This window comes from Telopea speciosissima, chromosome 5, assembly GCF_018873765.1.
Source record: "Telopea speciosissima isolate NSW1024214 ecotype Mountain lineage chromosome 5, Tspe_v1, whole genome shotgun sequence".
NCBI classification, from domain to species: Eukaryota; Viridiplantae; Streptophyta; class Magnoliopsida; order Proteales; family Proteaceae; genus Telopea; species Telopea speciosissima.
The window spans coordinates 45,452,591-45,466,578 of NC_057920.1; the positions used below are offsets into that span (position 1 = coordinate 45,452,591).

Below are 13,988 nucleotides of genomic sequence, written 5' to 3' on the forward strand. Positions count from 1 at the left end.
TAATACATCTAAAACATTGTTAATTAAGGCACCGTTTGACAACGTTACTAGTGTTTCTGTGCCGTTTCTGATCAAAAAAGTATTTTGGTGTTACTATTACCAGAATAACGTTACTGGCTTCCTGAAAGGTGTTTAATAAACCTGTTCCAGAAATGTATCCAGAACACTATTAATACTGAAAGATGTTTGATAAAACCTATTTATGTAACAGTTTTGCATTGATTAATATAAATTACAAAATTACTATTTTTATTAAAATACATATAAAGTCATAGATGGTAGGACATTAAAAATTATTTTTAATAAAAAAAATTATAAAAAAAAATGAAAAAAAGGTCTTAGTGGATTCGAACCACCATCCCCTTAGAACATGCTTGAGACATCCACATGTTCCAAGTGCTCTACCAATTTGAGCTATAGACCCAACAAGTAAAGTTTGAAATTTACCATGAGACCATGCCATAAACCATGCTTCAATGATAATACTAAACACAATCAACCATTTCATTCTACATGTCAAACAAAATCAGAATAAACAAATAAAAGAAAAGAAAAGAAAAAAATATCACAAAGCAAACATTAATAGATCACAAGTGGCAATCCAATGGAAGCAACAGAATTTTGTCAACACTTATCCAAATTAATTAGCTGTGCTGTAGCAAATTCATATCATGACTCAACATTATGTATGTAATCTAGTGATCCACCATGATGACCAGCACATGTCTTCACCTCTTCTAGGTGCAGTGACAGGCTGCAGAAGAACTAAAGGCTAGAAAGAACATATAACATGACAGTTGCAGGTGAAGGGTACCATTGTAGTTTCACCAATAAGTGATAAGATTGTTACATTAGGAAAAGGTTATTAAGACAAGGGGCAAAATTGATTAAGAAGGTTCTGCCATGTGCAACAAAAACCAATAAATACAGCAATTTGGGGCTATAAAGGTTAATTTGGAATGCTGGAGGTGCAAAAATGACAAAGGAAAGGCTGAAGATGACCAGAGTATGTGTGTTTTGAGGATACGTGGATAAATACAAAACAAATTGAGACTACAGATGCAGATGATACTTCTAATAGTTTCTTTCTAACAATAAATTCTTTAAATTAGGGAAACCAATTACAGCTTCCCCACTCTCTTCATTTAGTAATTGGGATCCTTTGATCCCCTCAGGTCAGAAAGTGGTTAGTGTCTAACAGAATTTACTGACCCTCCCTTGCCCTCACTTTGGGTCAGCCAATCTATTGTGGATAATGTCTAACAGAATTTACTGGCCCTCCCTTACCCTCACTTTAGGTCAGCCAGTCTGTTTTTTTTTAAGGGAACTTCTGGATTACTCAGATGGTGGGTGGCTCCAATCATAGACCAATCTCACCCATGTCTCACACATGTGAAAGGTGTACTAATTGTGATGTCAAATCTCAAGTGCCATAGACTACTACTAATCACAATTGCTGAGTGTAACCATTAAAAAAATGTGAAACAGCATTAAAGAGTTTCATAGAAATTGTAGGCCACTACTACTACTACTACTACTACTACTTCCTCTTAATTCTTAAATATCAAATCAAAGATGCCACCTAAAAGAAGACACGGCACGATAGAAACAGATCCACATACATATACCACTTTAATATGATATGATCACATGACATGAAATCTGAAATGAAATGTTTAGAAACTATAAAAATTTGGTGAAGGAAAGAAGGAAGGGAGGGTGGGAGTTTACCACTTTAATTCTTCCAAAACTGCTTTAATTCTACCAAAAACAGATCCACGTATTCTTACAAAACTGCTTTAATTCTTCCAAAAATAGATCCACGTACATATACCACTTTAATTATTCCAAAACTACTTACCCTTCTATGTCTTGGAGATCAAACTATGGTAGTTGATTACTTCAGGGAAGAAGAAAAAACTCCTTTATGAGGATCATTTTCCTTCTCTGTTTCTTTCTTTTAATTAGAATCTAAGGGGCCTTGAGAACAGTTGATTAATTATGGAAATATGATCCAAAAGCCTGTCAAGTCAAGTGTGACTTTTGACCCCAAATGCCTGTCCAGTGTCAATAGTGCAGCTACCCTTTCTTTTCATCCTCTCATTCTTTTGCCACTTCACACCTCAACTTCACACTGGCAATGGCTCCTCTAATCCTTGAAGATCTCTGTTTCTTTTTCATTCTTTCTTTTGATATGTGAGAGAGAGAGAGAGAGAGAGAGAGAGAGAGAGAGAGTTTTGTACAGTATTGTCTGTATTGATGCAGGCAATCTTTATACTTCACTGGTTTAAAATTAGTTGATTTGGTAGAGATCCTTCCATTAATTACTCAAAATATACAAGAAAATCATTTACATTAAAACTCATAGTACAACCCAATTCCCACTGATTCCAAGTAAGGAAACCATGGAAAGCCACACATGCTGGTGCTTTATTAGAATCTTCATCAGAGAATAATAAGAAAGAAATCTTTCAATGCAAAGAGGGTGAACAATTATCTAAGAAGTGAAAACTCAAAAAGAAGATTTGTGTTTGTTTCTTTTGCAAAAAATCTCTCTATTGTTTTGGTTTGTTTCACGATTCTTGACAAACAACACCCACCCCCCTTCTCTCTCTCTCTCACTACCTCAAAATGGACTTTTGAAGTAGATAACCCCACTTGTGCTTTCCCAGCTCCACTATTTGCCTTTTGTGTTAACTCTCTTTGTGCTTCCCTTTCTTAACCCAGTAACCTTCAACCCCATTGGACTTAAAAAAAATCTCCAAGTTCTTTCCTTTTTAATTATTAATTTTTTTCTTAATTTCCCCCTCCCCCCACCCCTCTCTTATTTATTTATTCTGGTTTTGACCAACATCTCTACTTTCACAACTATATATAACCCTTTGTCACCTATTTTCTTTCAGCATCATTCCTGCAGTTCCTTCTCCCACTTCATATTCCATACAGAACAATCACTCATCCCACACCTTCTCTCATTCCTTTCCTTTTTAATCCATCCATTACTTTTTTTTTCCACTCTCTGTATCTCTCTCTGTGCCTCTGCCTCTGGTTACTGTAATGACAGAAACAACAACACCATTGAAACTCCTAAAATCCTTAATTTTTTATTGACTGCAGTTTCTGTCTATCACCTTCTACCTGCATCTCTCTCTCTCTTTTTGAAAACAGTGGCATGAAGCCACAATAGTAGCCACCATTAGGACCATACACAAATGCACAGGGGGTTTACCAGGCCAGCTGGCCACCCCTCTCACCCCACTTCACTTTCTCTCTGTCTCTCACATTGTCTCTCTTTTCCTCACTTGACCTTCACCATCTAATACTTGAAACCCTACAATCACCAACACCTATTTACTCACTTCTAGACTAAAAACCATGCTCTTTCACTTGGTTCTTCTTCCCCTAATAATGAAAGATCATAATAGCAACAAATTACTTAATAAATTCAAAATCTGTACAAAAAATAAAGTATTTCTTTTGACAAAATAATCATAGTAAACCAGCACTCATGGTAATCTAGCAAGGCAAGGGATTACTACTAATGGGATGTTTCTCAGGTTTTAGCATGAGTGACACTTGAGCATGCTATGTTCCAATCCAGTCCAGGGCCAACAAGATCACTGATACTATCTATCTTTAATATACAGAATCTGTTTTGCTCTTTTATATTCAAACTTGGAAGTGGGACATGAATGTTTCAAGAAACAGAATGACTATTTCAACATACATTTACATAAAACCAATTCACAAAAGCATAGAGAAGAGAAATCGATGGCTTAAACATATGTAAAGCTTCTCAAACTATGATCTCTTGGAAACAAAGGTCTCAAATCATCATCTCTTGGAATACTAAAGCTTCTAATAAGATTTTCAAATTGTGAAATCTTGGAAATAGAGGTCGAAAATCATCATCTCTTTTAAACATTCATAGCAAGAGGGACGAGAGAACAGTGAAATTTAAGCTTCAACAATCAAAACCCGAACTATATTTAGGAATTTTGAAATCCATTCATGCTCTTATCATGCATTTGTGTAGTCGTTCTCCAAATACATAACAAAGAGAGGAGAGGTACTTACCTGTGGTTTGCGAAATAGAGACAAAGAGCAGAGGTGGAACCAGCGGCTAGAGGTGAGCGTTCAGCAGCGTTAGGTACGAACAACGGCGAGGGAAGAGAGCAATGGCTAGAGGCGACCAAAGCGGCGACATCAGGCAATAGTAGGGCCAAGAGATGAGAGCAGTGGCGACTAGAGCTCTTCCTTGAGAGGAGAGCTTCGAGTGGTTGTCAATGGAAACCATAGAGTGGTGAAGGTGGAATTCAGCGTTTTTCTTCAAGAATGAGGTTGAGAGAGGAGAGTTTTCAGGGAAGGGTCGAGCGAGAGTTGAGAGAGGAGACCTTTCTTCAATGTTGCTTATTCTTTAAAACACGGGTAACACTTATGGATTTTGGACCACAAAGTGGTATTAACAACAAATTGTTGTTATGTCAAAAACATTTTTTTAACCATAAATTGTTATAAATTTTGATTTTTGTTATCAAAAACACCTGAAACAAAACAGATTTATCAAACAGTTTTTCTATGCCATTTGTGTGCTGGGAACATTATTGGCACAGAAACAACAAAAACAAAATGTTGTCAAATGGTGCCTGAGTTCTTCAGAATGAATTCAATTTTTCTAGAGGCAAGAAAATATCTTTACAGAGAATTCCCAGAGCATTGAGTGTGGAACAATCACGGTAAATGTTGGACCCTAAGGAAGATAAAAGAAGCTATTGGATGTGTAAATTCGGCCAATCCTTCAGAAGGAGAAAGATTCTACTTGAGATTACTATTGAATACTGTTAGAGGAGCAACATCATTGAAAATCTACTGTGCGTTGATGGACAACAATGCGTATCTTTTAAAGAAGCTGCTAAAAAGCTTGGTCTTCTTAAAAGTGATGATGCAATTTTTGAATATTTAAAAGATGTATCTTTCTTCCACATGCCATTAATAGTTCGAAAACTTTTTACTATGATATTGGTTTATTGTGAGCCTCGATATGTTAAAAATTTATGGGATGACAACTTTGAAACATTTTTTGAAGATTTTAAAAAAAGAAATCTAGGAAAATAATATAATGCTTTTGAAACACTGAAAAGTGTTAACTCTTTCTTACAAACTATAGGTAAAAGTATCAAAGAATATGATAAATGGAAGAAAATATTGAAGAATTAAGTGAAAATCATCGAAAAGAAATCGAAGATGAATATGCAATAAAAATTCCTCAAGACGATTATGAAGCACCAAAGAAGCTGAATGTGGAACAGTTGAATGCATATAATATTATTCTAAACACAGTGAATTCAAATAAGAGTGATATCTTCTTCATTGATGGTCCAAGAGGTATAGGGAAGACATATGTATATCGTGTCCTGCTTGCTATGATAAGATCAAATAATGAAATTGCTTTTGCAACAGCAACATCAGGAGTTGCAACAGCAATAATGCCTGGTAAAAGAACAACACATTCAAGATTTAAAATACCAATCATCATTGATGATTTAAGTATTTGCAATTTCTCAAAGCAAAGTGTAACTGCTGAATAATAAGAAGAGCAAAAGTTATAATTTGTGATGAAACACCAATGGCAAAAAGACAAGCAATTGAGGTAGTTGATAGGACATTGTTAGATATAATAGGGAATTCTGAGTCATTTGGAGGTAAAGTTGTGGTATTCGGAGGAGATTTCAAACAGGTACTACTTGTAGTTCCTCGAGGGACAAGAATGGAAATAGTGAAAGCAAGTTTAGTAATGTCATATTTATGATAAAAAATGAAAAAACTACAACTAACAATAAATATGAGAGGAATAAATGATACATATTTCAGTGAATTTCTGTTACATGTTGAAAATGGAGAATAGCCAACTGAAATTGAAGATTTGATAAAAATACCTGATGAGATGGTCATTACAATGAAAAATGAAGGTGATAGTGAGGAGAAATTGATAAATGAAATATTCAATGGATTGCAACATCATGGTCATTCGACAAAATATATAGCAGAAAGAGCAATATTGATAACTAAGAATGAAATAGTTGACAAATTAAACGAGATGCTAATTAATTTTTTTCCTAGAGAAAGTGTTACATACTACAGTTTTGATTCAGCAACTGATTATGCAGATACACAATATCTAGAAGAATTTCTCAATTCATTGACGCCAAATGGATTACCACCTCACAAATAATTTTTGAAGAAGAATTGTCCAGTGATGCTATTAAGAAATTTGAATCTAACACAAGGAGAATGTAATGGAACTCGTTTGGTTTGTCGACAATTAAAAAATAATATCATATTAGCAGAGATTACAGTTGGCCAATTTGCTGGTACTATTGTACTAATCCCAAGAATTCTACTATGCCCAGCAGAAAGTGAAGGATATCTTTTTCATTTGAAAAGAGAGCAATTCCCAATTCGTCTTAGCTTTGCTATAACGATAAATAAATTACAAAGACAAACAATACCATATGTTGGGGTATATTTTTCAGAAGCAGTATTCTCACATGGACAACTGTATGTGACATTATTAAGAGGAATATCAATGTCAACAACAAAGGTTTTAGTAAAAAATAACAAGACATGAAGGAAAAAAGGATCTTACACAAAGAATGTTATATACAAAGAAGTTCTATTACTAAGGTAAAATTATAAGTTGAAACAAATACTTATTAAAATAATTACTTAATTACAAATACTAATATAACATTTTATTTGCAGGTTCAATAATTCAGGTACATCTAATGTTTAATAATGCAAGTACATAATTTACATTACAAGAGATGGAATTCGTCAAAGTTTAGTAAAAAAAAAAGACATTCTGCAATTGTAAAGGTCAGTTCATATATTTCTAAGTCAAAAAAAAAAAATTATAATCAATTTACTTATTTTATTTAAATTGTTGTAACATTGAAACGTTATTATTGCCTATTTTAATGAAAATTGGTATTGATTTTGTTACAAAAAAAATATTCTCAATGGTTAAAAGCAAACATGTATTAGTATGTACGCTGTTAATTGGAAACTCTTTGACAAAGGAGGTGTGAATAGATAATGAATTCGTTCTGTGTCATAGAAGTATTAGTTGCGCATTTTGTATGTGTCATTCTTTGCTGTTATTAAAAGTTCATTACCAACCAAACGTGTTAGAAACTTGGGATATTGTTTTGTGTACTCATGTAAGTATTTTTTATCATCCATCGATCCCTTCTTGAGCTCTACTTTAAAAAAAATTTTGAAACTTTTTCATAACTGATATTACGAACCTTTTTTTTTTAATCTTTTGGTAGAAGATATTACAAACACGTGCATTTGCACGTGCAATTTTACTAGTATATATATGTATATATATATATATATATATATATATATATATATATATATATACGTTCTATACATCATATTTATATTATTTTCTTTAATTAATCTTCTATATTTGTAGTATATATGTTTGTACTGTACATGCATTGGATACTATTCTTTATATTGTACCTTTCTTGACTTATAAATATAGATCTCTAGTACATACATTCTTACGAATTAACAACACAGCAGAAAAAACAATATGATTTACGTGGTTCACTCTATTATTGGTGAAGCCTGATCTCAATCCAGAAAGTATTGTGGTGATTCTTCAAAGGGCTATTTCGCCTTCGAAACGCGCCATAATAGCTTAAAAGTGCATACATTAGCTCCATAGGCGATGATATTTATATAGTTCGTCGAGATCTTCGATTTGATATGTATTTCGACATATGTTTGATTCTTGTCTGAATCAGACCGGGTAGGTCTCTTAGGTCTCTAGGGTTAGTTTTGTACTTTATGGGTTAGAGTTTTCTTATAAAAGGTTATTATCTCTTTGAGAGATGAGAGATTGAGGGTTTGTATTTTTGCTTCACAGAAGTAGTGAAATTATTCTATCACTCGGTCATGGATGTATCCTTCCTAATTGGGGATGAATCACGTAAAATCTTGTCTTGTGTGATTGCCTTCTCTTTCTCTTAGTTTTTCTTCTGCAAAATCGTCATTCTGGGCGTTGTTTTTCTAATTCACTCGAGATGGGCTACATTTACTGCTTAACGATAAATCAGAACTTCCACTATTCTTATGAAGAAGTTACACCCTTACACACCTGCCTCCTTGCAATATCACCTTTTGTTTTGATGCATTACAATATAGAGAAACCTTAATTCCCAAAAATACAAAACTATACCTAATGAAAAACAACTCGCAAAAATGGGGGAGAGATCTCTAGATTTGGGGTAAAGTGAATAGTGCTTCTTTAAAATTAAATTGAGATCAAGCTTCAATACTTGTATCGGACCTCAACCCTCAGGTGAAGCAGGAGAGTTGATGCCGTGTTACCACCAAAGACCTTAATGCTACCTACCCTATAGGCATGGGTGTCATGCAATTATCTTCAATCCCTCACAAGTCACAACAACTTAGAGACTCAGAGAACCCATTGCATCAACATACGACTAAAATTTAGACTTTGTCACAGACAACACATTCTATGGTCTATATCTGTGGGTGGTGATTGTGGTTAGTAAAGTCAAAATAAAAGTTAGAACATGTTAGATCATTTTTTCCTTCCAGGAAAGGTTCAAGGTATAAGAGTTCAATAATAGTAAGTAATCTGATTAGATGGGATGTTGGGCATTGTGGGTCCACTCTATGGATAGCAATTACCCACCTCTGATGTGTATGGCCCACAACCCATGGAGGGTCCAGATTTGACACCATGTGTCCCTGGATGGAGACCTGATCCAAACTCGTTTTTATGGGGGGGGCATTCACATTGGATAGGAGAGATGGATCGATGGATCGATGGATCTTCAGTTCTATAGTGTCACGGGGATAATCTATCCTTTTCAAGTAAGCAATAAATGAGTAATAATAATATGGGTTGGTATTCTCTGTACATGGAGCGTGGCTTCTGCACGTGTATAGGGGCAAATGAAAGCACTCACGTTGGTATCATGGAGAGCATGATTTTCGTCTTTCATAGGGGTGGCGGGGTGGTCATTCACCTCACTGTGTCTGGGACATGGGTGATATGCTCTCCCACAGAGAAAGGTGGAAAGCCAGCCAAATAGACCTTTAACCTTGATTGAGTAGAGCTCTCTAGAGAAAGAATAAACCCTTTAAATATGGGCCTGATCAGAAGAATACTTGCAGAGAAGTTGCACCTTGAGATTGCAGCAGAGAAAATCCTAAAACCAGTGAGCCGATATGAATCCTAGAAGAAAATTCCAGATCTGATAGATCTGTGTTCAACAGGCCTTCAAAGGCAGGTCGAGTGTTTCTTGAATGGGGCAGGAACAACCCTCCAAATCTCAGTCCTATTGGCTATATGATGGCTGAGATCTGGGTCTTCGAATATCCAACAGAAAATAGAAAATATATGTATGCACATAAAGAAAGAAAAAAAGGCAGCCATGATTGCTGCTTCAAGAACCGGCAATCAATGTGTTGTTTAAACAATTTTTTCAGCCCTTAACAATAAAAAATAAAGGAAGAAGAAGATGTCCAAAGTTTACTGATTGTTTTCTGGGCAACAGGGGCAACGGCATCTCAGATTTTATTAGTATTTTTTTTTGTACCTGAATCGGCCATGAAAGAGATTTAATAGGGTTTGAATATGAAATCGATTAAGGGTATTGGGTTATTTTGATTTGAAATTTGTTTAAGAAAAAAGAATTTTTTTCTTAAATCTGTTTGTGTTTGAATATGAAATCGGTGGGTTGTAGGGAGAAGGAGGAAGAGGGTAAAAGGGTCACTTCACTACCTTTTAAGGGTAGTTTAGGCATTACAAAAAATTTAACCGATGACATCATCACTAAACTAACAGACTTGACCTACTTGAAAGAAATGGTAAACTGCAAGGGGTGTTCAAGTAATTATTTGAAAAATTGGGGAGAATAATTAATTAGGCCATAGTCTAAGGGGTGTCCAAGTAATTTTCTCTTATTAATACATTAATATGATATATTATAATATAGTAGTATTATACAAGCTAATAATTCTTATATTTTTGCACTTATCATGGACGACCTGACCAACAACATTCAAGACGAAGTCTTGTGATGTATGCTCTTCGCCAATAATATCGTTTTGGTGGCTGAGACAAAGGCAGTGATTAGCGCTAAGTTAGAGCTACGGAGATCAACCTTGGAAATAAGAGGATTTAAGATTTGTAGAACGAAAACAGAGTATATGACATGTAATTTTAGTCACACTATGATGGAGACTGACATGATGTGAATTGAGGAAAGAGAGATACCGCAAAGTGACTATTTTAAATATTTAGGATTAATATAAATAAAGAATGTGACATAGAAGATGATGTTTCACAAAGAATTAAAGTGAATGGTTGAAGTGGAGAGGTGCGTCCGGAGTCTTGTGTGATTGACGTATTCTTTTAAAGATTATAGAAAAATTCCATAGGACTATTATATGACCGACTATGATGTATAGGAGAGAATGTTGGGCAATTAAGAAGTGTCATATTGGGAAGTTATGTGTGGTAGAGATGAGGATGTTAAGATGGATGTGTGGAAAAACAAGGAAGGATAAGTAAAGGAATGATCATATCAGAGTTGACTTTGGAGTTGCTCTGATCAATGACAAGCTCAAAGAGAATTGTTTGAGGCGGTATGGTCATGTTCAATGGATGCCTAAGAACGCCCCAGTAAGGAGAAGTGATATGATTCAAATTGAAGGAGCTAAAAGAGCAGAGGGGCAGGCCCTAAAATGACCATAGGAACAATTGTGAGCAAGGACGTACATAGTCTAGGTCTTGTACCATGTATGACCTCAAATAGAACCTATTGGAGGGGAATGATCCATGTTGCAGATCCTATTTAGTTGAGATTCTGCTGACTTGTTGGGATGTGCCTCGTTCCTCTTACTTTTATCTGTCATTTTTCTTTTATTTTCCATCATTCATTTGTCATTTTTCATTTTTCACTTCTCATCTTATTCGTCATCCTTCTTTTTCCATCTTTTCATTCCCTTATTTTGTCTAGACCTCACTCTTACCTACTTTGTTTGTTTGGATCCATAATGTAGCTGACCTCATTAAGTTGGGATAAGGCTGAGTTTGTTGTTGTTGTTGTTGGGATAAGGCTGATTTCATTATAGAATCTTACAATCTAATACAAATATTAGTAATATGTTAGTATCCCAATTCGGTTCAGTTTCGGTTTGAACCAATGGTTCCTATGCTAGAATCAGAATTGAACTGAATTTGGTTCCTACATTCCATAACTGACTTTATTCGGTTCAACTTATTTGATCCAGTTTCTGATTTTCAATTGTAGTTCCAATTTGAAACATTTAGCACCAATATTTTTCATGTGGTAAAGTAGAATAGAGTTGTAATTTTGAGGATAGGTAGACGAAAGGATCCATGCTCACATATCAAGTTTTTAGCTAAATGAAATTGATTAAGATTGCATTAGTTTTGTTTTTAAATGTTTGAGGGTTAAAGGACTGTGTTTGTATCTTCTAAGGGTACTATAGAAGATACTATTGTTGTTCCAGCAAAAGATACGGTAGTGATAGTATCTTGTTCATTGGTATTCTTGGCATCCATGGAGGACTCCAACCAATAGTTAATAAGTATGCATATTATATGCAAATCATTTGGTTTTGGTTTTCACATGTTGTATATGGAACTGAACCAAAATCAAATCAAATTATCGAAACCGAACCAATTGACATCCTTGGTGGCAATATTATTTACCACTAATATCTTTCATTTTCCATTATTACCTTGTTTATCCAATTTCGTTTAAGTTTCTCTTACTTTCATTTCTCTTTATGAGGACCTCAGTTTTCCCTATTTTGTTTCTGAAAGGTTCCATGGACCCCATTTAGTTGGGGGTAAGCCTATGTTGTTGTTGTTGGTGGTGGTGGTAATATTATTGACCCCTAAATTGACGAGAACCGATTAAATCTGAGAAAGACACCCCTATATAGAGGTAGGGTTGCAACAAATTCGGATTAGGCCAGACTTTTTAAAACCCCAGCCCAACCTTGATTTTCCTTAGTTGAGCCCGGCTCGACCCTGACTCTGGGCCTAAAAAAATTCAACCCTAGCCTGCCCTCAAGGCCGAGCCGAGCTGACCCCAATTAGTCTTGACCATGGAGAGGGGGAAGGGAGATGCAGGGGCTAAGTTCTTTCTTGATTCCATTATTCCCCTCTTCCTCGTTTTTGTTCTCAGTTGTTATTTTGTTCTCTTTTAATGTTGGGAATATTGCTCATGATTCCCAAGGTGGCATCACCATTCCAATTGGCTAAAAGACATCCAATAATAATTGGATAACCATATAATTGTAATGATCATGGTTCTTCTTTCATTGGGAGATTACATAGCCATGAGCCCATGACTGATTGGTTTTGGTATTTTCAATGTTAGGTGAAATGGATATAAAAGACTAAATTCTTTAGTGTCCCCAACTATGTGCTGCTGCCATATCTTGATTGAAGTTTTGTATGATATATCTAGTAATGAAATCTTGAAAGAAGAAGATAGGGTAAAGCTGTGCAGATTCAGCCTAAGGCCTCAATCCTGGCCTAACTCGATCCTATCTTAGGACCAGAAATTCCCAGCCCTAACCCGGACTCAGAGTCAGGATATCTCAGCACAGGACCTGTTCGGGCTCAAGACGGCCTTGGGCTGACAGGGGGCCAAACTACACCCCTTTATGGAGGTGTCATTTAGACGATTCCAAACTTAATAGCCCGACTTAGTAGTTGATCCGGATAAAAAATGAAATAGCAATAGGGCAAAAAGTTTTCTTCTCCATCTGCGGCAATTCCGATATGCTGAAGTGATGGTTCGAGGATCAACAATTAAAAGTAATAGCAGGGACTTTAATATAGTCTGAAGCATCTAATTTTGAAATCCTCTTCTTCGTAGGTGTTGCTGCCAAAATCCTGCTCGATGATGTGGAGATTTGCAAAAGGTAGAAGAGCACTGAAGAGACCCGGAGCGGACTCCGAGGGGGGACTCTCCGATGCCAAAGTCAGTCCGGCAGAACAGTAAGTAGAGGAAGTACTAAAGAGTCAAAGTCAGTAATGGTGAGATGCCTTACTTGGGTCCCTTCGGCTACTATTTATAGCAGGGGAGTCCTCCAAGGCGGTTGTACTTCCGTAGTTCACTGTAATTGGGAGTCTCCCGAGGTTGTGTCAGAGTGGGATTGTTCCTCCCCCTTTGTGAGCAATCTTCAATAGATAGGGGTTATCCATCGGTTAGTTGCATAGGGGTTAGGGTCCCCTTACCTTGTACGGCAAGATAGTGACATCATCGTCGTTATCTATTCCATTGCCGATTGTGTCGGTGTCTACGTATCCTCGTGTCATTGGTCGGGGTCTGTTTGCCCCTATCAGATGCCCCCTACTTCCTTGAACACAGAAGGTGGGTGAGGGAGTACAGGCTTGGCGGACACCGGCCCTTCCTTTTCTTCTTCTCCCTCTCTCCTCTTTTGTTTTTTTTTTTCTTTTCTTGTTCTTTTTTTTTCAATGTGGTAGGTCTTGGCCGGGCAAACCTGGTCGGCTGGGCTTGCTCGGCTGGACTTGCTCGGCCTTCCCTCCCCACACTCTTCAACTTTTGAATGTGATTGAAGATGTCACATCAATCCCCTTTTTTTTTTTTAAAAAAAAAAACCACATTTGAATGTGATTTGTGCTTGACATGTCAAACCTCACATGTCACATCACATTTGAATGTGATTAAAAGCTCACACGTCACATTGCTTTTTGGCCTTTTTTTATGTTTTTTTTTTTCTTTTTGCTTGGAATGGCCGAGTAGACTTGCTCGGCTGAGCTTGTTCGGTTGCTCGGGCAGGTCCACTCGGGCAGACCTGGTTGGCTTGCCCTCTTTCTTTTGTTTCCTTTTTGCTTGGAATGGCCGAGCAGACTTACTCGGCTGAGCTTG

General features: G+C 36.2%; 1 protein-coding gene across 1 annotated transcript; it reads left to right on the forward strand.

The window, feature by feature from the left end:
* The first annotated feature begins 5,626 nt into the window (after nt 1-5,626).
* LOC122663004 lies at nt 5,627-6,232 on the forward strand. Its single transcript, XM_043858712.1, has 2 exons — nt 5,627-5,737; nt 5,906-6,232. Exons 1-2 carry the CDS (start codon nt 5,627-5,629, stop codon nt 6,230-6,232), a joined length of 438 nt encoding a protein of 145 aa, XP_043714647.1.
* The last annotated feature ends 7,756 nt before the right edge of the window (nt 6,233-13,988 follow it).